Raw genomic sequence first — 26,260 nt, 5'->3', positions numbered from 1 at the left:
CCCCGCACGGATGCTCATAAAGGCCTCAGAAGCACAAGCCATCAGCCCCCAACTCCCTTCCCCCCCAGTTCTACCACCAAGCCAGCAGCCACCCTCACTGCGGGTGAGCGAGCCTCTTCCCACCAGGGCTGGGTCCACATGACAACCTAGCCTTGTCCAGGGGCGCCCGGCCGGCTCAGCTGGTGGAGCGTGCAGCTCCGATCTCAGTGCTGTAGGTTAGAGCTCCATGCTGGGTGTAGAGCTCACTTCATAAAAGCTTTAAAAAAAAAAAAAAAAAAAAAAAATCTAGCCTAGTCCTGCCGGTCCGGTCACCGGGACCGCAGGAGGAGCTGCTGACGCGACATCCCAGAACTTCAGGACAAAGCACCGTCGCCACACGCGAACACGGCCGACAAGGCCCGGCTCTCAGATACATCCGGGATCCCCAAGTGCTCCCCAGCCCCCAGCCTCTCCCGAGCACACCAGTCACCCAGCCCTCCCCGCTGCCGCGGACCTCCGGCAAGACTTTGGTCCACCGACGGCCAGGGCCTGGCTGTGTGTCTCAGGCAGCGTCCATTCTTTAGGATGCTGAGCGCGAGCCCAGGCCCGAGGAGCAGGGGTGGCGGACCCTACCTGGCTCCAAGCCCACCCGCACCTCAAGGGGAACTGTACGGACAAGTCCCTACCCTCTGACTCTAAGAAACGGGGCCCTATGTCTTCCTGCAGCTTAATGGAGAGGCGGCCTAGGGGTCCCTGCGCGAGCCGGCCCTCCTCCGCTGGGCTCTCCCGCGGCCCCGCCGCGGCCCTGGTGGCTCACAGCCCTGCTGCCCACCAGGACAGTCCCTCCACCGCACGTTGGCCCCGGCGAGCTGAGTGGAAAGATGCTCCCTGACCAGCGTTTATATAACAACAACATAAGCATTTTATTTTTTCACTAAGCTTCTTAGTTTCTTAGTATCACAATGGAATGATGAGAAAACTAGAACAAAAACCCCACAGTCTGCAAATCTCCAACGAGAGCAGAGACTTCAAGGCAATCGGAGGGGAGGGCGGGAGAGGCTGGACAGAAGCGCCCACCAGTCCCAGCATCGAGTCTCTCTGGGGCCGGCCGGGCCGCACGTGGGGGCGGAATGTGAGAAGGTGGCACTGTCGCGAACAGTCCTTGGCGTTTCGGCCTCATGGCTGATGTCCGCGGGCGTGGCGCGGACCAGCCCACAGGATTCCCGGGGGTCTCCCTGGCACCTGGCCGCACGATCCTCTGCCCGCTCCCGATGCCCTGGGCACTCCAACCAGGGCTAAGACGCACCCTGAAGCCAGCTCGGCTGGGTGGGCAGCGGGACGGGAGCGTGGAGAGGGACGGGGGGCAGGCAGCGCTGTTCAGGGTGTGAGAATCCAAGGAGCGGCCGGGGCCTGTCCGGGAGCCCTGTGTGGCAGAGGCGGAGGGGAGGCGGGTGGCAGCAGTGGGAGCTCGTGTCCCTTGGCGACAAGCAGGCCGTGCCTAGAGCTTCACGGTGCCGGGGGGCAGGCTGTCATTGCAGAGTCTGTAGTAGCGCAGGTCGTTGACCAGCCTGTGCACGTTCTGGGTGAACGAGGGCAGGTCCTGCAAGGCAGGGGCACAGCTGCAGCCCAGCCCCGCCGCCACCCACCGCACCCAGCAACCCCACCCCGGCTACTCGATCCCGGGGCGGGCCGCAGAGGTCTGCAAATGCTTTACAGAAGTCAGAACTGCGGCTCATTCACTCGCCCCGTGTCCGCAACGGCCCTATGGGGGCAAAAGAACAGAAGCTAACACCCCCCGGGTGCCCACCACAGGCCAGGCCCTGCCCCGGGCCACCCGGGTGCTAAGCCACTGAGCTTCCCCACCAGCCTGCAGCACAGGTTTCGTTAGTGTCCCCGTGTGAAGGGTGATGAAAGGGAAGCACAGAGAGCTTCCAAAACTTGCCCCAGTTCCCACGGTAAGAAGGGAACCCAGACTGGACTCGCCAGTGAACACGGGTATGTCCACCAACGCACACCTCTCCATCACCACAGCCGGCCAAGCTGTGTCCACAGACTCCTCCCCGCCCAGGGCTCCCGATCAGGAGGGACACCCCCGCAGGAGCCCACAGGCCTCAGGACACCAGTGGAGAAGGTCCCTCGCAGCTGGAACCCCCAAGTCTCCCCCAATCCAGCAAGACCACCCCCCCAGGTCCGCCTCCTCATGCTTAGGCTGGGATCACTGGGGGCCAGACTGCAGGTCCAAATGCGGAATAACATCAATGGTGCCTGCCACTGCCACGGGGCCTGTGGGACACCATGTGGCTGGCGGTGCCACGGGAGTACCTTCTGGAGGCCCGCTGGTGGGGCCCCTCAGCATCTTTCCCCTGGTTAACCTCTTCTCTTCTTCAAACTCATCTCAAAGCCAGCCTCTTGTCAAAGAGGCTCCAGACGGCGGAGGCCTGCCCCTCTGCTCCTCGTTCCCCAAGGGCCCTGGGTCACCTGCATGTGGGCAGTGCTCACCGGCTCCGCAGCCGGAACCCTCAGCCAGAAGGCCCGCTTCCTGGCTCGAGCATTCCCAAGTTCTCTAACTGCCAACTACCAGCTGAGCTTGCTGAACCTCCGCTCATCTGCCAACTGGAATTAGTAACAGGACCTCCCCTCAGAAGGCTGCCGAAGGCGTCCACAAGCCAGGGCACGTGAAGTGCTTGGCCCAGTGTCGTGCACAGGAGGGTGGTGTTGCCTGTCTTCCCAGCAAGGCTCCTCTGAAGGCGGGGAGGGGCTGGAGCCCCAGCGCCCCCACAGGGCCAGAGAGCCAGCCAGGTCCAGGTACCCGTAAACAGATGAATGAAGGTGCAGGTTCTTTTACGTATTCTGTCCTCCAGAAAACAAACCAAAGGGGGGTCTCTTGGATCCGTGGCTCCCAAAGGCCAAATCCCAAATGTCCCAGGGGGGACACAGAGTTCGTCTCTGTGCATTTAATAGGCCCCCAAGTGCGCTGATGCAGAACTAGACCTGGAAGCCACTGCTTTAAATCAAGAGGTTGACTGGTAAGGACATGACGACAAAGGGAGAGTTAGGTATCAGGACTTGGCCTCAAGGAGCAGGAAGGAAAACCACCCCAGCAGCTACCGTGGGCTTCCAGAAGCTCCGGAGAAGACAGGACAGGCCCCGGGGAAAGAAACATTCCAAGACAAAGGAAAACAGGAGCTGCTGAATCTAAGAGAAAACCAGGCTGACGCACATCACAGACGAGCTAAGAAGCGAGCAGAGTCTGTTCCAGCGGGAGCAGTGCGTCCGTCTGCACGCCAAGTGGGGCTGCGGCCCGGCCACTGCAGCACAGAAGGCAAGGCCGGGAGGCCGCAGGATGGGGGAGAAAGGTTTCATTTTGCCGCACGTCAGGCGGTGAAGGATCAAACAGACTTGTCCTCGGGAAGAGTCCAGCAGGCAAGTGCGGAGACCTAACAGCTGAGGAGGGCGGCTGAGTGCCCAGACATGACACCCTAGGACAGGAGAAGCTGGGCGCCGTGGGACTCAGACGCACCGGCAACCACGGCTCCGTGGACATCCTGGGCCTCTGCCTCCCTAGCCCCCACCCCTTCCCTGCCACGTTCCCCGGGCAGACAGCAGAGGGCGACAGGGCTCTTCCCAGGTCAGGCCCCGCGGAACCAGGAGGCCTGGGCAGAGCCCAGGGTCACAATCCTAACCCTGGCGGGACTCAGAGATGTGGCTCCTGAGCACCAGTCTTCCCAGACTACAAGTCTGGGCTATAGCGGCTCAGGCCCCAGGAGGAAATGACTGTGGCCGGGGGTGCTGTGTGCTTGATGCGGGGCAGGGAGCCCAAAGCAGCAGAGGCAATCAGATGGACTGCCAGGGCCGGGGCCGGGGCTGATGGCTGGGCCGGAGAATGCACTTGCGGCAGAAGCCCAGACCGTGGGTAGGTGCGGCCCAGCGTTCAGCCACAGCACCGAGTCATTCGGGAGCCACCAGTGGGCACAGACCACACACGGAAGTGGCCGGCCCCTTCCTCCCTGAGTGGGCGCCAGGGTGAGAGCCCACGCCTGCCCGCCCTTTAGCCTGGCCTCTCTCTCCTCACCCGATCCATCTTGAAATTCCGCCCCAGCACGTTTTTCTGGTTGGCATCCACGCCGTCACAGCTGCTCAGAAACTCTGGGAGGAAGGCCGCAAAGAAGCCGTCAAAGTCCACAGAGGCCATGTTGTAAACGGCGATGCCGATCTCCTCCTGGAGCAGGTCGTGGGACTTGTGCACCAGCACCTGCAGCAGCACGTTCACGAACTGGAACAGCATGGTGGTCCGGAAGATCTTCTGCAGACAGAGAGGGCAGGCTGAGCGACGGCCCAAGGGCTCAGTCCGCCCCCGAGCCCGTCCACGTGCCATCCCGTGGTCCACCCTGAACCCTCGGCCCTCGGAGAAGGCTGGGCCTCCGCCCACCCACCGCCCCCTCCTTCGGAGAGAGGACACTGACCTTGTGGTACAGCTTCTGCTTGGTGTTGAGAGTTTCCAAGTAGAAGAGATTTTGTTTGAACAGGTGAATATCGGGCTGGAGAAAGGACTGTCCGAAAGCCTAGGGGGTGAGACCACTGCGTTAGGGGCAGCACTGAAAGCACCTCAGACCCCGCCCTCCTGGGCCCCCACCCACCCACCCAAAGAACCAGCACTCTGCTGGTTCCTCATGCCAGTGGCAGAACAAGGGTACCCACGGCCTTAATGCCTCCAATCAGACCTTGGAATGTTCCTGAGTCATCTTAGCTCTAAAGTCCTCCCCACTGGGCCTTACTTCACACATCAGTCTCACCTTGACCTTTTGTAATACATATCTGGAACCCATTATGGATTCCACCTTTGAAGCTAGAAGCTACTCAAGTGATTAGTCAACCCTTCAGCCAACCCAGGGGACTCTGAAGCCTGCCTCCTCCAGCAGAGCCCGGGGCCCTTCCCCCGAGAGACGCCACTCAGCTTCTGGGCAAGAGCGCCTCCGTGTGCTGCAGGCAGCCCCCTCACCCTTGGCAGCACTGGACAAGGCCGAGAGAGAGGCACACATCCAGCACCCCACAGGCCAGTTGCTGGGCAGAAACGAACTCAGTCTCACAAAACAGGCAGCTTCTCTCTACAGATGGAGACCAAAGCTCCAAGAACTTAACTACCTGCCCAGCTGCTAAGCGGCAGCACCACGCTCTGACCGGAGACTATGGAGCTTCCCCGTTCGCCAGAGCAGCAAACCAAGGGACAGCCAGGCGAGGGAGCAGGTGGCTCCCTCACGGGCCCTTCCCTCATGTCACCTGCATGATGGCGCTGAACTGAGGCTCGTTCTCCATTGGCTCCTCGGCGACACCCCGCTGGACGCTGGCCAGGACGCTGGACTTAAAGAAGTGCCTCCAGTTGTGATGGAGCGTGCGGAAGAGCAGCTCGAACAGCTCCGCCTTCACGTCAGGGGAGGGGCGCTGCAGGAACACACAGGCCTTCACAAGGGCCCCCTGCAGCTCCAGAGCAACACAGACCGAGCGAGCCTGCGACCGGCACCGGCCCGGCCCGGCCCGGCCCGGCACGGCACGGCACGGCACGGCACGGCCCGGCCCGCAGGGTCAGTGTCCCGCCCACAGGCTCAGCTGGGCAGGTCGCCCTCTCGCGTGCAGCTCAAACCAGGCATCGTCTCGCAAAGACACGAGGCCCAGGTCGGGGCCGAGGGACCCTGTGTTCTTTGATTTTTTTTCGAGCAAGTTTTTTCCTTAAAGATTTTATTTTTATGTAATCTCTACCCCAACATGGTGCTCAAACTCACAACCCCGAGATCGCGAGTCACATGTTTTACCGACTGAGCCAGCCAGGAAAAAAGGCTACTGTCGGCAGAACGAGCAGAAACGCGGCTGTCCTATTTAGAAAGCAGCTGGTGTGACCTGTCGCGTCTTCGTCATGTAGTTCCTCTTCCCACAACAAAGAATGCTGTTCCCAGCTAACCTGGTGATCTTATGCAAAACAAGTAAGAAGCTTTAAAAGCAGTTCTGCCCTCTGTGGAACAGGAGTTTCAAGTGCACCTAGAGCCACGGAAAGCAGCGGCAGAGGACTCCGGGGAGAGGCAGCGGGTAGGACCGACTGCTCCCTGGGCCTGTCTCCGCTGTCCCCGGGAGCAGGATTCGCGGAGGGGACAGAGGGAGGCAGGTTCAGCAGTATTTCCTAACTGAACCGAAAATCTCCACGTCATTGGAGGGCAGGCCAGGTCACAATATTCTAGATGTCTCTGTAGAATTAAAACTGTAAGGCCCAGATAATATTTAACTCACTCTTGATTAAAATTAAATTGGGACCAGAGGGCACGAGCTCCCATGGCAGGAACCCTTACAGGACCCGAGCGTGTTTAATGATGCAAAGCAACTGACTTATTTAGGCCTTAGTTGGGGCAATTAACAATGGTTAGCTCTTATTTAACTATCACATAAAACGTAGTTAAATCCACACCTATTCTGGATCTTGTCATTCTGAATGCCTGTTTTCTACGGAGGAAGAGCGTCCCTTTAACAATAAAACCTTTGCACGGATCCAAGAACTAGCCTTAGAGTCTTGAGATCAATGGACGTTCTTACTGGAGAAAACCACGTATTCACCTAAAGTTAGTGCTTGCCACAGCAGGCTGATCTCCCTCACCAACCAGCCTTGCTGTGCTTTCACTAGAGAGGCTCAGATTAATCCAACCAATACAGAAAGACTGGACTGAAGGCATTCTTTCTTGGAAAAAATTATTTTTACGAGAAAAATATCAAATTAGCTTTAAAACACAATGTGTTTTCTTCACTACTTCACTTCCTCCCCAGGTGCAGACTGGAGGCAGCCCCGGGGACCGGGCCCCCCCCATACCTCAGCAATGATGGGATACACCTGCTCCATGCAGAGGGAGATGATGCTGGGGAGGAAAGGCTTGAACACCTGGCCAGGCTCCTGGACCACCACCTGCAGGATCTTCAGGAACTTCTCCACTACCCGGCAGCCAGTGCTGCCTTCGTTGAGGATGCTGTCGGCCAACTGTTCTCTGCAGACAAGGGGAAACGCGTGGTAGCCAAGGAAGCGTTTCTCTGCGGGCCAGCAGGAACACCAGCGCTTGTGACAAGCGAAGAGAAGGAGCAGAAAGCCCCAGGCTCTGTAGCCGGGGCCCCACTGCTTCTCCCTTGGGAGTCTGGAAGCCACGGAGAGCAGGTGTGCGGTTACCTGGTAAACATGTTGAGGAAAGTCTGTATGATCTGCTCTGTGAAAGGCACGCCCATCTGTACTCTAAGGCCTCGAAACAGAGTGAGGAAGAAGCTCAGCATCTCATCGGTCACATCTAAACGGAAGCGCAAAGCGGAAGGTCAGAAGCTGGCACACAGGGTAAGCAGAAGCCCGCGGCCTGTGGCCTTCCTTTGACGAGCCGCACGACCATCTCGACTGAAGGCTTCCTGCTCGAAGACGTTTCCCCAACGGCCCCAGAGCCCATGACGGAAAGTGGGAAACCAGCAGGGACATGCCGGGAAAACAGCTCTGGAGTCGGGAACCTCTGGCTGACCGCAGCTCACCAGGGGACGTGAAGGTCCCCGGGCAGCCGTCCTTACCGGCCGGCACCCAGCGTCACTGTTCTCCCTGCGACCACTAATCCGGGCACTTGGGTCAGGGGTTGAGAGGCTGAAAGTGGATAAGGTGGATAAGGAGGGTGTATTCAGGCTGAATGGCCCCGGCCCATGAAAGGGATTAATCGCAGAAAACACTGGCTGCAGATCTAAACCATCACCTTGGGCAGTGTCCTGGCTCTGACCTCACCCACTCTGCTCCCAAGAGGCAATCGGGGAGCGCGTGCTGACTGACAAGACTCGGGCGAGGGCTCTCAGGAGAGCCAGGCCACGGCACCGGGAGAGCCTCTGCAGGGGGCACTGACGGAGGGCGGGCACCGTATCAGCAAAAGCCGCCCTGCCCTCTAAGGAAATAAGCAGCACTCGGGAAAAAGCTCTCTTCCCTCGCCTGCACCATGACCCCATCGCCTCGTCCTCTCACATTTTGCACGGGGAGAAGGCAAGGACTTAGGAGTGCACGAGGCAAGATGCCCCAAGTGACTCTGGGCCACACAACACCGGCGCAAGACCCAGGTGAGGGCTCCCGGAGTGGGGGGTGGGGGTGCTTGGCCCCAGACTCCCCATAACCAAGCCCCACTCTGCCTTCAGTGTCCAGGCCCGCGCTACCCACTTGGGTGTGCTCTACAGAACCCAGCAGTCACTGTGGGACTCGGGGGCACCCGCCACCACAGGGCCTGCCGCCAGCTCCTACCTGACTGATGGATAAGAGCTGGCAAGAGAGCCAAGGAGACCTGCACGGACTCCTGCAGAGACTGGTAGCAGATCTGCCGCGACCTGGTGGACTCCCCGGAGATGTTCTCCACGATGTCTTCCAAGACACTAAGTGTCTGGTGGATAATCACTTTGGCTGCAAATCAAGACTCAGTGTGTATTAGGACTTGTCTGCGGACAAAGCAGGATCACGGGAACGGGGGAGGGCACACGTGCACAGGTGTTCGGGGGACAGCTGCAGAAGTCCTGCTAAAGGAGCGCGGTCTCTCCTGATGGACTGCCCCGCCCCTTCCTACTTCCTTTTGGCTCTTCTTTTTCCCCTCTTCAGCGCCAGGACGCTGGGGGCCTGCCTACTCAGCTTTCTGGCCTCTCTTCTGCTTCTGTCCACCAGAAAAAGTCCAGAGAGAGAGAGGAAGGTACAGTGCGGCCTCCGGTTAGATGATGGGTAAGAAAGTAAGCCTCACGAGGGGGCTACCCCGGGCGAGAGTGGACATGTGCGCATCAGACTCGCCATCAGTTCCAGGTCTACAGCGAGCGGGGCAGTCGCACTGGTACCCGGCAGCACAGCTGCGGCTGCGCTCGCGAAGACGCCATCTGCACCCGGGGCCTGATGATCCGTACGACGATTATCGTAGGATTTTGTATTATTAACCACATCTATTCCTAACGAGCCCCCGATGATGCCCCATGCAGCACCGCAAGAGAGCAGAGGCAGTGGTCAGCCAAAGGGCAGGAGCTCAAGGCGACGCAGCAAGGGCCCAGCCCAGACAAGCCGCAGAGGAACAGCAGGCGAGCACTCCACGGCCCTACAAGTGGGGCAGGACCCCTGTCAGGGCACCGGGGAGAGCCAACAGCCCAGTGCCGCAGGGCTGCTGGGAGGAAGTCAGACAAGTTTGAGAATGTGTCCAGCGAAGTGCCTGGGATATCAGAAAGTTCCACACAGGGAAGCTGCCGTCCCTCTCCAGCACTGGTGGAGCTGCCTCTCGCCCTCAGGCACAGGGCTTGCCCCCAGCAGGCCCCCGTAGCTCAGCCTGAGCTTGCCACTCAGCCCTGGCGGAGCTCCACAGAGGCTGAACCAGAGCTGGGCTGAGAGCTGGCCTCCACCCGGCCGTGCTTCTGGGCCCCCAGGCTCCTCAGCCTCTAGGGGGCTGAAGCAGCTTCCAGGGAAGGTATGGCAGAAAGAATCGATCTCTGGAGGTGGATGCGATCAGGTTTGACTCCGGACTCCACTGCGTTTTAAGTTGCAGTTCCTCTTCTGAAATGTGGACAGAGATGACCCCACCTCACTCAAAGGATTTTAAAATAATGGCTCACAGGGGCGCCTGGGTGGCTCCGTGGGTTAAAGCCTCTGCCTTCGGCTCAGGTCATGGTCTCAGGGTCCTGGGATCAAGCCCCACATCAGGGTGGGGGGTGGGGGGGGTCTCTGCTCAGCATGGGGCCTCCACCCCCGCCCCGCCTGCCTCTCTGCCTACTTGTGATCTCTGTCAAATAAATAAATAAAATCTTTAAAAATAAAATAACGGCTCACAATAGGCTGGCCACACAGACACTGGCACGTGAGCCAAAGACATGGTATCCCACTGAAGGAGCCACTCACGCCCACTACTGCAAGCACAGGGACTTTAAGCCAGGACACGGCACTTGGGTCAGAGGTTTCCCCAAGAATACACAAGGCGCAGGGAAAGCAGTTTAGGGGGAAAGCGAAAAGGGTAAAGAGACCAGAATCTGACCCCTGGAGTATGAGGAAATTGAAACAAGAACCAAAATGCACTCGCAGAAATGTACAAGAGGAAACTGAAAGCACCATTAAATACGTAATAGGAGAACAGGTCTATCACGTGTACCCCCACCGGACAGGACATTACCAGACCATTAAAAACAATGCTTTCAAGAGCAAAGGGGCAGTGTGGTGAAGAATCAGGATCCGGAGCCATTCAGCCCCAGCTCTGACTCCTGACCGCACCCCGCACCACCGTCTCGGATTCTGAGCAACCTCCACCTGCCAAGCAGGGGGCGAGGGGCGGATGGGGACTTGACCGTGGAGACACCAGCAGCGCTGCCTTATCACCCCGAGCATGCCAGTAACGGGACGCACAGAAGCGACGTGACAGAGAGTACACAACACTGGCCAGGCGGTATTCCTGCCCCAACGGCTGGAAACAATCAGAAGAGCTTCTGGACTCTGCAAAAACGTCAGTGTCAGGTAAAGCAAGAACAGGAAAGCTTTTCCGTATTAAAGGATTGGAAAGATGTTTGTAACCAGCAAAGAGAACACATGACCCCGGACTGTATCTTAGATTTTTAAGAAGCAAAAAAGGCCACTCTGGTAGCGCCTGGGGAGCACCTGCCTGCGGTCTGTGTGTTACATGATGTCACTGTTATCAGGCCGCACAGCTTGGCTGTCTTCATGGTGTCTGAGTTGTGAGACAGTATCTCGTTCTCTGAGATAAAGGTTAAAAATTCAGGGATAAGGTGTCAATTTTAGCAACTCACGTTATTTAATTATTTAAATGGTGGTTAAAATGAAAAAGTCGGAGGGGCCAGAACACAAGCGTGGTGAAATACTAACAAGCGGTAAAACCTCACTTAAGATACACAGCCGTTCCTCTGCTCAGGCTTTCAGCTATGGTGTCGGTTTCAAAGCGTGTCAGAGTAGTCAGCTGCAATGGAAGCCTTCCCAGGCCTTCATGTTATCACTTGGAGAAAGAGGAGAAAACCAACCTCACCGGCCGCAGGGAAGACTGAACGAGCATCTGTACAGAAAGTTCTGGGCCCAGTGGGGGCCCAGGGAACATGCCACAGATGTGAGCTCTGCCATTAAGTCTGTTCCCTGTGGAAATGGCTCCTCCTGTTCAGCAGATGGCCCCAGCATGGCACGGGGGGCAAGGGGGTGGCATCCGCTCTGCAGGGAAGCCGCAGACACATACCCCGATGCTCTGGCCACTGAACTGTGAGCGAACATACAGAGGCCGCGTGTCACCTGCAGGCCGGAGCTTGGAGCCGCTGGGAGCGCCACTGCACCATCCCCTGCGTCCCTGTCCCCGTGTAGGCACAGACTGTGGGGTGGCCCTCAGCAGCCCAAGGCCGCGAGTGACCAGAATGACAAGCAGGATGTTGCCAACCCCTCAGCCCCAGGTGAACATGTAATAGCAGCAAGAAATACATCTTTCCTGGATTAAGCCACTAAGATTTTGGGACTGTCCGCTAACCACGGAGCCTATGCTGACTGACAGTAAGCTCGCGTAAGATAAAGGGAGAAAAGGCCATCGAACTTTCCAAGTGGGATTCCACACTAGCCATACGTAACCCCTGCGCAAATCACGTCGTCTTACACTAGTTTCCTCCCGGACTAAATCAGGTAACAGCAACTGACTCAGAGGCTCACGTGAGAATTAAATGAATGACACAACGCTACACACGGAGACCCAGGACCAGACAAACACCGGGCCATGAAGGGCGGTGCCGGCACAGCAAGAGGCAGAGATGGAGAGAAGGCGGCCCAGGCAGGGGCCCGCAGCCCGGGCCCCTCGCTCACTCTGCCGCTCTCACGCACCCACAGAGCCACCGAAGACACCGGAACAGAGAAAAAGGAAGACAACAAGATGCTAAAATGGTTACTTCCTAAAATACTGAAACGAGAGATTTAGTTTTTCCCGTCTTCATAGTATTCTAATATTTCTGTACAGTGAGCACTTACTAATGTTCCCGATTATAAAAATAATGTTCTTAACGAGAATGCGGAGTACTTACCAATATTTCTAACACTTCACAAAGTGTTTTTGTTGACATTCTATAAACAGTGTCTCCCAATGTTTCAGTATTGTCTTAGTGTGAAAATACTGTTTTTATAATATTTCTATAAGATTCCTGGAAATCTGATGCCTTCTACTTGAACTGAGTTTTCTTATCTTTTTCCTCTCTTTTGAATATAAACAATCAGACTTGAAGTGTCATGTGTAAAGATACCAAGTTTTTTCAAAGCCTCTAAAACACAGGTTTTTAGAGAAAGGTTAAAAATAATTTCAAAAGACAGTACTTAAATCCATTTTTCCCAACGTGCAGAGGTGAAGTGCTTTGATTGCTTCTACAAGTATCTGAAATGGATCAGTTAGTCACTGAAGACTGTTTCTCCACGGAGGGCATCATCGGTGGTTGGCTTATTTTTGACCTTTTCACTAAGCGAAGGGGCCTCCTACATCCAGGAAGCAGGTGCAGCGGACACGGGCACAGAACTCCCCCGCCAGCGGCCGTGCGACAACGGACAGGTGAATACTTCATCGGCCACAAAGGAAGACAGCGCCTGCCCTATCTCCCCGGCCAGCCCTGCCTTGGGGATACTCACTGTCATCCAGTGGCATCTTCCTCTGTGGGGCGCCAGCATCGGGTTTCAGGTTGCGATAGTCCCGCGAGAGCGCAGAGATGAGGCTGGCGTGGTTGATGGAGCGCACAGGCCACTGCTGCTCGTTCTCGGGGAGGTTTGGCCACGGAAGCAGCAGGATATTGGAAAGGGCTCGGCACACCAACACCTGAGCCTGGAGGAGACCCGCACGTCAAGGAGCGAAGAGCAACATGCAAGTGCACATGACACGGCCTAGGCACCTGCCACACACAGACTCACAGACACACACAGTTCTGACCTCCCGGCTCCTTTCTCACAGGCTGGCCTGGGGGTTCGGTCCGAGTCTAAGGTAATGCCGGGAGGGGAAACTGAAGCAGGGACACCTAGTCTGGGTCCAGCGCGCTCCAGGGCCGGCCCCGATAGCCTTTCCTGGTGACATCCCTCCCCCGGCAGCAGAAGCACTACAGAGGGAGAAGTCACGGACACCGCAGACACTGGCCTCCGACACCCTCCGAGACGCTGCTCAGAACAGGGCTGAGAGCGCGAGGCCGCCAGAGCAGCTCCCACGGTCACTGTGCCCTTGGCGCTGGGTCAGAAGCAGCACGTTCACAGCCAGGTGCTCTCAAGTAACTGATCTGACTGCCCTCTGACACCACCTCTGTTTTGTTTGATTTTAAACTTCTAGCCTGAGCCTCCTGAAGGATTTCATGACAATCACTGACTGGATGGAGTATCTCTACCTCAAGAAAATACAACAGAAACAGACTGTTTGTAAACCAAAAGGAGCGCAAGGGGACTCTGCCATCACCAGCACATGGCCGGTTCTCAAGGCAGCACCCCTGGCTGCCTCCCGGGAGAACTGTTCTTGTGTTCTGCACACTGTGCGGCCGCGCGGGAAGGGCCCATCGGGAGGGCACGGAGGCTGTGGAGGAAACCGCCCCTGTCGGCACGGCCTGTAAACTCCAAGTGCAGGAGAAGAGCCAGCCTCCTCCTTGGCCTCCCCGAGTCTGAGCCACGTAGCTCCAGGCTGCTGCGGGTGGGCCCCGGGGTCTCACCTTATCGATAAGTCGCTGAGCAGAGGCATCGGTGATTCTGTTGAACACCTTCTGCACCGCGGGGATGCTGATCAGAAAGACAGGCCGCACGGTGGTGGCCAGGGACACCAGTAAGTGGCAGGCAGACAGCAGCAACTTGTCCTGGACCTGGAGACAGAAGAGGACATCCCGGCTCACTCGCTCTCCTGGGGGGCCGCTACGAGAAGAACTTTAATGAGGTAGCCCAAGCCAAATACAGCGCTGGGAGCCATGATACCACCCAGGCTCGGTATCCAAGCCTCTAGGGATGATGGCCAGCAATGCGCCCTCCTCTGTGCCGCATCACAGCTCCTGACATCAAGATGGAAAACAAGCCCCTCTGGTTCCTCTTGGCTTTAGTCACCGAACCCTCTGGGCTCAGTCACTTGTCAGCTCCACAACCCCACGGCAAATCCCCTGGCATCCCATTCAAACTACTCAGGATCGTTCATCTCACTCCAACCACGCCAACCTCTCTCTCCACCTGCCTTCCTGCACCCCACCCGTCCCGCCAGGCTCTCCTGCTTCCTCCACCCAGTGTGCCAATCAAAGCCTTGGTTCAGGACCATCTGTCCTTTTCAAATTAGCCAAAGAGAAAACTACAGATAGAACCTAATGCTGGCAAGACTGGTGAAATAAGGCACACCGAAGAGTCAGGGGCATGCAGAATCACTTTGGAAAGAAATATCAGAAAGTCTTAGAACCTTTAATCCCACTTACTCTAAAAAAATCACCCAAAAGGATAAAGCTAAGCTCGGGAGTACATACATTTCAGAATTACCTAGGGTGACTTTTTTTCAAATGGAGGTAACTTTAAAGTCCAGCAACGGCTAGGTAAATTATAAATTATATAACCCCCCCTCATGGGACACTGTAACTCATTTACAAATTATGATTACAAACTCAACAAAAATTTATGGAAAACAATACACTGTAAAGAGCAGAGCAGAATGCTACCCGTGGTTAAAACTACAAAAAGACAAACAAACATCTATATGTTACATAATATAAATCAGGGGTCTTCTCGAAGGACAACTGAGGAGAATCTATCCAATTTACGTGGATACACCTTTGACAGCAAATCCACTTCCCGGAATCCATCCTACAGGGATATATACACCAAGAACTAACTTCCATCAACAGGAAAATTATAAAACACCCCACTACAGAATGGTAGGGTTTCAGAGAGGGAACTCAAGAGTATCACAACTTTCTGGTCTATAAATCTGAATGGTATTTTACAAGGATATTCTAACAAGGAGCATATATTTATGTGGGACTTAGCTAAAAAAATAAAGTTATATTTGAATTGATGTGGGCCGCAGTTCAAAAGGAACATGACATGACACGCTGTTCTACCACAGTGGTGAGAACTAAGGGTCTAATACCAAGCAAGATCTGGATTCTCTAGTAAGTGGGCATTTGGACAGAAGGGCAAGGACTCAGCTGCGAAGTGCGGTGCCGCTGTTTCAGGACCTTGGTGCTGATCAGAGGTGTGACCGCATCCATGGTGGTGGAGATGAGCGTAACAAACTGCTGTGTGTTCTGCCGATGGGCTTCGCTGCAGTACTGCGCCAGCCAGTGCGAGTAAGCCTGCAGAGCGGCCAGCGACTGCGCGTGCCTGCGAAGGGGGGAGAAGATGCCATGTTAAAGGTCAAGGTCAAAATATGTTAGCATGAAAGGAAGAATCCCACCCAGAGCATTCACTGTTTGAAGACACGTGCGATGGCACAGAAATCCTTTACTTGCTCAGGTAGGACCTAAAAATGAAAGCACCATCTAACCCTTGCCGCCGCTGCCTCTACCACAGAAGGCAGTCAGCCCTCGAAGCAGCTCTGGCTCCTCTAGTGGAGAATGCACTTTAGAAACCAAGAGCCAGGGTCCTCAGGGGACTGTTCTTTCTGGGGTCTCATTGCTCCCAGGAACTTTTGTTGGAGGACAGAGCTAGGACTCAGGCAAACCACGTGGAAATCAAACTGAGCATCAACTCAGGAGGGCAAGCTGACCTCGAGGCAGGAAGAACACACGGCCACATAAATGTCAAACACCAATCTCCTATAGTACAAAAACAACTAGACAAATTCAGATTTTTACGATTTTCTAAAATAAATAAATAAAGGTCTAAATGTCCAAAAATTCAGTTTCTCTTTCCCTCTCTTCCGCTCTCTTTCTCTCCCCTGTCCCCTACCAACATGCACAATCTGGAGAGCTGGTCTAGATGACAGAAGGTAAACGTGACATGATTCATGATTAGTTAGACCCTGGGTCAAAAAAAAAAGGACATTTCTGAGATGACCGGGAAAATCTGAGTATGGAAAAATAATGCAGATACACACACACACACACGCACACGCACACACTCTTTAAAATGCTACATATTGGGGCACCTGGGTGGCTCAGTCAGTTGAACGTCCCAAATCTTGGTGTCGGTTCAGGTCATGATCTCAAGGTCTTAAGATCCATCCCAACACAGTGCAGAATCTGCTTAAGATTCTCTCCCTCTGAGGGCAGGGGATGGGGGAATGGATAAGCCCAGTGATGGGTACGAAGGAGCGGAGCGCATGTATTGCGTGGAGCACTGGGTGTTCTATGCAAACAATGAATCTTAGAACATTGTATCAAAAAAAAACTAATGATGTACTGTATGGTGACTAACATAATAAAAAATTTAAAAAAAAGATTCTCTCCCTCTCCCTCCACTCATGTGTGCTCGCTCTCTACCTCAAATAAATAAAATCGGATGATTTTGTTCCTAGAGAAACATGCTAAAGGATTTATAGATGAAGTGACATGTTGTCTGCAATTTACTTTCCAACAGTTCACCTAAAAAAATAAAAAAGTATGTGTTCTCATGTGAATACAAAAAGAAAGCATAAGAAACAAAAGCCAATGGGGCAAAATACTCGTAACTGATGAGTCTAGTTTGAGTGTGTAAGGGTGTTCATTCTCTTTTTCCCTTTACTACAGGTAGTCACTTTTTCAAGATGAGAAGTTAGGTAAGAAAAGTATTAAGTACCTTGAAGTACGAAAATACAGGTAATTCATAGTGACCAAGCAGTTACTTTGTATTTTATATTTAGAATGCATTGATTCTCCTACCCTTCAAGCTTTGAGTACCAAAATTAAGAAAAAGGACATCAGTGTGCCTTTGGGGTCTAGGACTTTCAGTCAATCTAACCAATGTACAGAGCTCCGTAAGGCTGGAGAGAGGGGGCTCTGAAACTTCCTGAAACTATGTGCAAGATGTTGTGTTTATGAGCAAATTAGCATTTTTCTCGGCAGAAGCTTCACAGCTTTCTCTAAATTCTCAAAAAGGAAAGCTATATATATACACGCATATACACACACTCTTTAAAAAAAAAAAATCCTAAACTGCTCTAGTAAATAAGACTCTATCATTTACCTAATTTGCAGCTCAAGAACTATCTAGAACAGGGGTTAGCAGACTTTTTCTGCCAACACCAGAGTATAAATATTTTGGGCTGTGCAGGCCATACATACTCTCTCCGTCACAGCTACTCAGCTCTGTTGCCGGGGCACAAAAGCAGTCACAGACGATGCGTAAATGAATGGGCGTGGCTGTGCTCCAGTAAAACTCGATTTACAGAAGCTGGCAGTGGGCCCGATTTGGTACAGGCCGTAGTCTGCCAACCTTTGCTCTGTTCTGGAGCAGGTCTGGGCACTGTGGTCTCAGGGACATGGCCCCACCTCCAGTCCCCATTCCTGTAAGCCTCCCACAGTCACTTTCCGAATGGCTCTCCACTGTCCAAAAGGCTCCTCTGAGTGTGGTCCCCGAACGTCCTTCAAAGTCACTCAAGTTCCCGTGTAACACCAACACCCGAGGAGCCTCAGGCCGCCCTGCGGTAGTCAAGACTCTCCGAGTCACTCTCCACAGGCTACAGCTTCAGGCACTGGCCTACAGAATAAGACTTGAGGCTCTCAAGCTGTTTCCACCGTGGTCCGCCCATGACTCCGCGGCCTCCTCTGCCACCACACACACTGCTTACCGCCCCCCTGACTGCGGGACCCCGCGACACATGTGTGTCTGGGCTCCTGCCGCTCCTCCCTCCCGGAGTGCCCACTCCATGCACGCCCCGCTCTCGGCCGTCACCTGCTCGCTGCATTCCACGTACTCCAACCACCCCTGCCCCTAGACCACCTTCTCTTCCTGGGTTGGGAGGAGGGAGTCCTTCTCTTCTTCACAGCAACCACCGCTGTTCCTTTTTATCTATGAACGGACCGGGACTAGAAGACTCGGTCTTTCCCAAGATTGCACCAGCAGCCCGCTCTGTACTTACACATCGATGAGATCAGGTTTCAGGACTGACGGCACAGCCGTCTCAATGTTGTACAACTTTATCTGAGATCCATACAGAGTGACTTTGACCAACCTGTTGGCAAAGAAATGGGCAGGAAGAGACACTCAGCTTACGGACTACAACAGACAAATGGACAAGGTACCAATGAAGGTCCCAAGGACAGACATTTTCCATCCAAACAATTATCAAGACCAGACCTTCAATTTTATCCCAAAGATCTAATCTGAGATGTGCATAAAGGTTTATACAAAGATACTAAGGCATGACTTACAGACCCAAGATATTCTGAACACAAAATAAATATCTAACAGGGAAATACAGTATAATATACACCATAAAAATACTTAAAATGCAAGTATTTTATGTTGTGTATTTTACGACGAAAAATAAGAAAAAAGTAAATGTTTCACATGGACAGACATATGATAAAGAAAATAGAGCAAAATGTTCACTGTAGAATCTAAGTGATGGGTATATGGGTGTTCGCTGCACAATTTTTCCAACTTTTCTTAAGATTAAAAAAATGCTCCTGTTAAAATATTTGAGGGAGGGGGCAGGGCATGAAGCAAAACCTTTTAGAACAAACTGAAGGGTTTTTAACTTCAAGCACAATCCTTTCAGAAGCCAGTTGCTGAGCCCACTGGCTGCCCACAGGCTCACTGCATACAAACAAGCCTTCAGTGCAGTAAAGAGCCAGCTTTCGGGGAAATGGAAGTGCCTCTTTCACTGGAGACCGATGTACCCTTCTGGGCAAAGGGAAGAGCCGGAGGCCCAGGGCAGTTCCGTCTGTGCCTGCTGCGTAACGAAGCTCTCTAAGGGAGCAGGTCTGAGACAGACACCAGGCAAGCCAGAGGGCGTTCTCCTCCTGCGGTGCCCCAGGGCACAGCTTCTCGAGCTTCACCGACCCAAACAACCCACTTGGGAGCTTGTTACTGTGCAGCTCCCTGGTCCGACCCCACAGACGGACTCCGGGGCGGCGAGGAGCAGCCAGCAAGTCTGCATCTGGCACTCCGTGCATGGGGACCACATTCTGAAAACCACTCCTCTCAGAAGGGAGTGGAAAGCAGGACCTGCCTAGAAAACCCCAAGCCTGAATCCCAAAGCATGCAGGGCTCGGGAGCAATGGGGGTCAAAGAGCCAAGGGCTCTCAATCGAAATTCTGGGAAGGGGCCAGCATGGTAACACGACACACCCACGTGCACCCAGCGTGTAATTCTGCAAACCGCTCTCCGTTCTGTGCCCAGAGCACCTTTCAGCAGTGCTGAATAGACGCATAGCGGGTGAGCACCGCCACGAGTCCCCTTTACCGTTTCCTCCTATAAAACTCCACATCTACCTGCTGAAGAACAACTCCATCCCCCCTGCCCCAAGCCTGGCCCGTCACTGCCCTTGCTCTCTGGTTCTGACTAGTGTCCGTTTCTCCTGTGAGTGGAATCACACGGTGTTCGGCTGCACGTCTACAGCATCTTGAGTGCCGTTCCGCACTAAACACGACTGCTGAATGTGTCTTCCGCCACGGCTGCACTTGGCAGCTTCGCCAGTAGGTCTGCTGCGCGCAGCCTGCAGGCGAGAAGCCAGCTCATCCCACTGGCCACGAAGGTCACGCAGCCCTAACGAGGAGCCTTCTCTCGCACTCCGTTCTAAACAAGGACAGAACAGCAAGTATCTCGGGAGTACTGGGCCTGCAAACCCAAGCAGTGCACAAAGAGGCACACCAAGGCAGGGGCTCCGAAGTCTGAAAAAAGTCAGACAGGAAGAAAGACGCATCCCAGGCCTTGCCCAGGAAGAAGAGGAGGGGCGCTGGACGCGGAAGCCCCGTGGTCCGGAAGGAGCATAACATGTGGACTCGGGAAGCTGGTCGCAACCCACTGTCCCTCTTGGGAACCGTGTGACCTGAAGCAACAAGGCAGTCCCCATCTCGGGCCACGGCTGGCTCATAGATCACAGATCACCCCCGTCCCTCAAAGTACAGAATGAAATAAAATGTGCAAAACCACTCTTTTGAAAATCTCCTATTACTGTGTGCTTTTACTATTATTAATCTGCCTTTTAAAGATTTACTTAAAACTCTTAGTTATCTGTGCTTTTAGGCTAAGAGTAACAGTTAAAAGAAAACTCAGGTGTGCAAGTCACTAGGCTTGGGGCTCAGTGAGTTACCAATGATCTGGCTACTGGGCCAGTGACAGAGTCCGGTGACCTGACTTCGGGCTGGACCCACACCCACCCAGTCTTGATCTAATCAGTGCACCAGCTCCCTTGAAACAATCTGAGCCTCCGATCACATTGGAAGCACCTTCTTGAAGTTATTTACTTAAATTCAATTCCGTTAACATATGGCATTATCGTTAGCTTCTGGGGCAGAAGAGCGGCATGACACCCTCTCTCACTCCCCACGCGCCTCCTTAACGCCCGTCACGCAGTTACTGCTCCCCACAGCGCCCTCCCCTCCGCAACCCCCTGTTTGTTTCCTAGAGGTAAGAGTCTCTTACGGTTTGCCTCTCCCCTTCTGTTTTCATCTGATTTTTCCTTCACTTCCACCATGTTCATAAGTTTTGTTTCTTAAATTCCACACGAGATTGTACATTATTTGTCTTTCTGTGACTTATTTCACTTAGCATAATACACTCGAATTCCATCTACGCCATTGTAAATGGCAAGATTTATTCTTTTTGATGGCTGAGTCATAGCCCTGTGTGTGTGTGTGTGTGTGTGTGTACACGTATCCCACATCGTTAGCCATTCCTCTGCCAAGTGTCTCACTTAATACTTAAGCACATGGGTTTGTCAGGCAGGAGCGGGGGCCTGGGCCTGGGCAGTGGCCCTGAGCAAATGCAGCTGTACACGGGGGAGGGTCCCGAGGGGGAGGGTCCCGAGGGGAAGGGTCCCGAGGGGAAGGTGACAGAGAGAGCTGGTAGAGGCAGGGAACCATCTCTCGGGTCAGCTTGGACTCCTCAGGACGTAACAGGACTGGGAGAAGTCCCAGCTCTGGCATCTGGCCACCCAGCTGGAAGAGGCTGAGTGACCGCTCGTCTGTCCTCGGCCTACCCGGCCTTTCCTGCTGTCTCTTTACCGTGCGGGCAGAGACGTACGATGGACCTCGCCTGGTTTCTTCTGAGACCAATCCTGTCTTTTTACCCACAGACCCGTCGGCTATGAGCTGGGCACTGTGCTAAGTGCTTCCTCTCACTAATCCTCGCAGTCAGCTGCAAGACAGCAGGTCCCTTCCACGTGACAGACGATGGGCCTGGAGTTCTCAGAGGTACGTGCTGCTCCGTGTGCAGCTGGCCGCACGCTGCCCTCACACAAGAACGAACGACCGGGCTCTGAGGCAGGAAGGGCACCACCACGGAGCCGCCGCCTACCTCTCCACGACCGTGAGGGCGTCGCTGAACCGTGCGGCGAACACATCTCCGATGAAGTACTCGGCCAGCCGGCCCACGGCCTGCAGGAGGGAGCTCAGGTCTCTCAGGGAGCAGTGCAGGCGCCGGCAGTCATTCTCCGCTGTGATGTTCAACCTGTGTCCTGCAAGACAACAGCGCCCATGGGTTCCCGCGGGAAGAAGGTGCTGCAGTCACCGCTACAGCAACAGCTCGCTGGGCAACTGGAGGGAGCAGAACCAACTGCCGAGGGCACCTGGGTAGCACGGTCAGTTAAGCGTCGGACTCTTGATTTCAGCTCAGGTCATGATCTCAGGATCACGAGATCGAGCCCCGCATCAGGGTCTGCAGTCAGTGGGGAGTCTGCTTGAGACTCTCCCTCTCCCTCTGTTCCTCCCCTGACCAACGTGTGTAAACTCGTACACTTTCTCTCTCCCTCTAAAATAAATAAATCCTAAAAACAAAAACTACTGTGAAACACAGCAACTTGCAGGCTGTTTCCCAGCAACAAGCCAGAACAGCGGGCCCTGCCTCCACCCAAACCGCACCCACAAGCACTGCAGGCCCGGAGAGAGCCAACAAGAGAGGCTCACAGCCCACAGTGTGCAAACATGGACCTGATGTGATTTCCCTTGGGCCAGAGGTAGCAACACCACCAATCCCTCACCCAAGGAAACAGGCAGGACAGTGCAGTCACTTGCCAACACAGGTCATACTTCTGGGGTAGCACTAGTGTCCTAGACTGGCCCCTACACCTGCAAAGCTGCCCACTTTCCACACCCGGGCTGGCCACAGAATGCAGCCTCCGTGGGCAAACAGGCAGGATCCACCGCTCTGCAAAGAACAGGGTGGAGTCAGCACTCCACGCCCCAGAAGGTCCGAAGAAGCACGGTCTGGGATAAAGGCACAGGGCCTGGAGTCGGAAGACACAGGGGCCGAACACCTGCTGGCTCTGGGCCTCAGCCAGCCCTTCTCAGTCTCAGTTCCCTGTCTTTAAAAAGGAAAATAATGCTCCTGTGGAATTCACTAGTGTACAGGCAAAGTCAGATGGCTTGCACAGGAAACCCTGTGACCTCTAAGGTATAAAGCATCACTCAGTGTTTGTGTCACTATATATAACAAAGAGCATGTGGTTTTCTAAGACCTGAAACTTTCTTTTCGATATAATTTCTTCACGCTGAGTGATAAAGGCACGAAGGTGAGGGACAAAAATACTTGCTATTCAGACACCTCCTCGCCCTGCAGACCCCTCCTCACAACGGTCCACAAAGGACAGTGAGCACTGCTGGGCGGGGAGAGCTCACTCTGCACTGGAGCAAGTTCTGCGCCGCGGGACGGCGGGTACCTGCACTGCCAGCGCTCCCCAAATACCAGCCCCTCTCGCTGCCATGGCAGGCGTTTCCTCTCTGTGAGGAGACAAGAACTGGCTAAAGGCGACCCCCTCCTGCAGCATTCCCCAAACATCTTCCCAGAACCCAGGCCTGAGCACACGGCTGCCCGTGAGCACGGTGCCAAACCTCCCGGGGCTCCGTCCCGGCTCCGTGGGAGAACCTGAACCCCCAGCATCCACCCCAGGGCTCTCACTGCCTCCTGCCATTCCCATTTCCCACCTGGACCCCCCGGGAACCCCCGGTGCCTGAGGTCCCCGCTTGGACAGCCCCCAGCATGCCTGGTCCCTCCTGCCTTGCGTGCTCTCCCCACTCTCCAGACTCCCCCAAGGCCCTTCTGGGAGGCCTGCCCTCTCTCTGCACTGCCCAGCGGAAGGAACGGGCTTCCCTCCCGGCCTGCATTCCCCGCCAGGGCATCTCGGCGCACACACGGAGATACACTAAGGAGCCACACGTCTCCTCACAGACCATGAACTTCCACAAGGACAAGGGCCGTGGCCAGGAGCTGGCACGGCGCCAGGTAGAGAAGAGGCAACCGCAACGAGTGACTGAATGAGATGCGACCGAGCACAGAGCAAACCGAGTCGGACCAGGTGTGTCAGGTGCTTGAGTTCCTCATGCAGCCCTCGGCCCCGGGAATGTTCCCTTGTTATTCAAAGGCCACTGTGGACAGGCACTGTGAGGCCGCAAACAGCAAGCCTGAACACCTCAGAAGGTGCCAGGAAGCAGCAAGTCGGAGGCCTCAGACCCTACGCGGACTTCCGAGTGCTGAGGCTTGGAGCACAGCCTGGGACAGCCCCCGAGTGTGGACCACATTCCAGGGAGCAAGAGGACCAAAGGAAGGGGCGATGCAGGGGAGGACCCAGGCCAGCTTCTGCCCCCCCCCCCCCCGCAGGGGCCTGCTCCTCCACCCTCCACCCTGCACAGGGAGCAGTGCCTCGGGGAATAAACACCAGTCCGGATTCCCAGCGCAGGCGGCCCTGCCGGCAGTGCCAGCCAGATGAGCCCACGAGCGGACAGAACCAGGAGGGATTTTGGTCCTGTGGAGAGAACGCTGCCTCTCCTCCGCTCCCAGCTAACAAAACACCACAACTGTGCACCTTCTGAACGTCAAGGATTTTCAGGGCTACAGCTCCATATCAACCTGTTGTTCCTCTGACACCAAGCAAGCTTTAGGGCTGTGGGAAGAAAACCTGAAGAAGACTCTACCCAGAACAGGGTGTGGTGGTCACATGGGGCGAAGAGAGAGGCTGGCGTCTCTTCCCAGAGCAGGGCGGCCAGCCTGAGTCTGCGCCCTCCCCGCCCCCGGGCCCAGCAGGCTGCACCCTGCCCACGGCGCTCAACGCACCACACCGGACCCTACAGCGGCGACCCTTGGGTTTACCGAAGAACTAGGTGCTTGAAGAGCGGTTACACAAAATGTTTCCCTTTTAAAAACCGAGCCAGAATACCACCCTACGTCGGGCTTCCACGGGAGTGGGCTCTCAGCAGTCATCCTAAGCGGCCTGCACCCCGCCCCCACCCCTGCACCCACACGACTGCACCTGAGGCAGGGCCTCCTCCCCGACGCCCCTCCAGGGAGTTTTCCCTCCTCAGTCAGCTCGGTCGGAAACACTGAGGGAGGGAGTGTCTCCCCAGTTCCTTAGGATCATGAGCGGTCCCCCCGCCGAGGGCAGAACACAAACCCAGCCACGGCCTGCTGACCCACGCCAGTCTAGGGAAGAGGCGAGGCTTCTCCCCTCGACAGAAATGCAGCCCTGGGTCCCTTCACTTCCCGGGTCCCCTGCTGCTGAGAATCCCTGCCATCCTGAGCCGCCCCCTCCAACCCACCCCGAATCGGTCAAAGAGCAGTACTTAGGGTAGAAACAGATGGGGACTGCCGTGATGTCAGACTATTAGTCTGAACCACGAGAAACTGCTGATGTTTGACCACTTCTGACCGGCCAACACTGCGATTCCACACAATTCAACTGAATACGCATGTGCCATGTAAGGCTCATGGTACTGCAAACTGTAGCTGCTTCCGTCCCGCTGTCTGCCGAGGCAGACACGTGCACAGGCAGGAAGTACCCAAAGCAAAGTCGTCGCCCCCACCTCCAAACCCAGAACCCTCGAACCACCGGAGGCACAAAACACGGCAAGGAGCCAACCTCAACTCGAGGGGCAGGCCTGAGTGTCCACCAAGGAAGCTGTTCCCAAATACCCACATCTTCTGTTTGGCTAAGGCTTTCATGTCCTCCTGACAGCAAAGAACATCCACAAAGGGGGACCCTCTGCTACACAGAGGTTTTCAAAAGAGAAAATCCTCTCCCCTAAAGCAAGTTACCCTGAAGCTGTCGAGATGCACTCTTCACCACAGTCCAAAGGACAGCTTCCTGGCAAATCACACCTCAATGTTAAACAGAACTCCACCTTCTCTTTGTCGGGGGCTGGGGAGGCAGGGGTGAAAACCATTCGAGGAACTCCACTCAGAGAGAGCAAGTAGGTCGTAAACAAACCCGAGCAGAGCACAGAATGTTTAGAGACACAAGCACCAGGGACAGGACCTCTCCACCCACAAATGGTGGGAAAGACCCACAGGAGCAAAGCGAGCTCCCGGGGGCTAGAGGGGCGCACAGCCGCTGAAGTGCCACGCAGCAACATGTCGTGCCTCGGACCTGGCCACAGATGTGGAGGCAGAAGACCAGCAAGAGTCGACAGGAAGACTCCCATGGGTACAGACTCCAGAGACCAAACAATGAAAGGCTGGTGGGAAGCCGCACACAGGAACGGCGGGCTCACCCTGTCAGAGAAGACCCACGGTCTCTGGGAAGAGGTGGCAAGGCTGCTGACACAGCACGGGGGTTATGTCAGAGGGTGCATGGCCATGGGACCAGGGAGCAAAATGTACTCAGAGTTTCCATTCTTTTAACAGGCCTTGCATTGGAAACTTGGCTTGGGAGCCACCACGGGGTGGGGGAATGCTTCGTCGTGGATAAGAGAACTTGTTTTAAAATGGGAAGTATTTTTTTGGCCTGAGAGGTTCTTGCCCCTGGAGTGTGCACCAAGGATCAGCGCTAGGGGTGAGATTTACAATCTGGAAAAGCCAAGCACACTGTGAAATTGCCAGCAAAGGGCTTTCGATGAGAACAGGTACGTGATATTGCACGTAGGGAAAAGTAAAACAGATTATCCTTCTCGGATGAGAAGTTATCAGTATGTCTCAGAAAAAGGACCTAAAAGTCACTCAGACTTTTGTCCGAAGACAGACTCAATGCAACGTAGAGGCAGCAACACGCTCGAAAAGGAACACGGGGTCCATGCAGGGAAGGAGGGAGTGCGTGCTCAGCCTTTCTAATGATCCAGAACAATGCCTCGAGGATGCCGAGTACATTCTCATTTGATGAGTGGCCCTGAGGAAGAGACCACCGGGGCACAATTTCTCCCCAAGAATGGATGCTAGAAACATCGGTAGCATTGGGACACGGTCAAAAGGATTTTCGTT

The 26,260-nt window shown here is 54.9% G+C and overlaps 1 protein-coding gene across 3 annotated transcripts in view; it reads right to left on the bottom strand.

Annotated features, from left to right (window-relative positions):
* Window positions 1-877: 877 nt before the first annotated feature.
* XPO6 (exportin 6) overlaps window positions 878-26,260 on the bottom strand; it is a 98,486-nt gene continuing 73,103 nt past the window's right edge. For 2 of the 3 annotated variants that reach the window (XM_059415064.1, XM_059415063.1), the window contains exons 13-24: window positions 21,374-21,533; window positions 17,991-18,083; window positions 15,169-15,313; window positions 13,675-13,821; window positions 12,623-12,812; window positions 8,261-8,416; window positions 7,175-7,289; window positions 6,827-6,998; window positions 5,257-5,418; window positions 4,443-4,541; window positions 4,052-4,282; window positions 878-1,579 (exon numbers count right to left, since the gene is read on the bottom strand). In XM_059415064.1, the coding sequence (XP_059271047.1) occupies window positions 1,478-1,579; window positions 4,052-4,282; window positions 4,443-4,541; window positions 5,257-5,418; window positions 6,827-6,998; window positions 7,175-7,289; window positions 8,261-8,416; window positions 12,623-12,812; window positions 13,675-13,821; window positions 15,169-15,313; window positions 17,991-18,083; window positions 21,374-21,533 (1,772 nt within the window). In that variant the 3' untranslated portion in view covers window positions 878-1,477. The remainder of the gene's footprint in view (window positions 1,580-4,051; window positions 4,283-4,442; window positions 4,542-5,256; window positions 5,419-6,826; window positions 6,999-7,174; window positions 7,290-8,260; window positions 8,417-12,622; window positions 12,813-13,674; window positions 13,822-15,168; window positions 15,314-17,990; window positions 18,084-21,373; window positions 21,534-26,260) is intronic. The other variant, XM_059415065.1, reaches the window with a different exon arrangement.

The sequence above is a fragment of the Mustela nigripes genome, chromosome 11 (genome assembly GCF_022355385.1).
Source record: "Mustela nigripes isolate SB6536 chromosome 11, MUSNIG.SB6536, whole genome shotgun sequence".
In the NCBI taxonomy this organism is placed as follows: domain Eukaryota; kingdom Metazoa; phylum Chordata; class Mammalia; order Carnivora; family Mustelidae; genus Mustela; species Mustela nigripes.
Note: the sequence above shows the minus strand (reverse complement) of the source record. Positions and strands in the feature narration are given on the sequence as shown.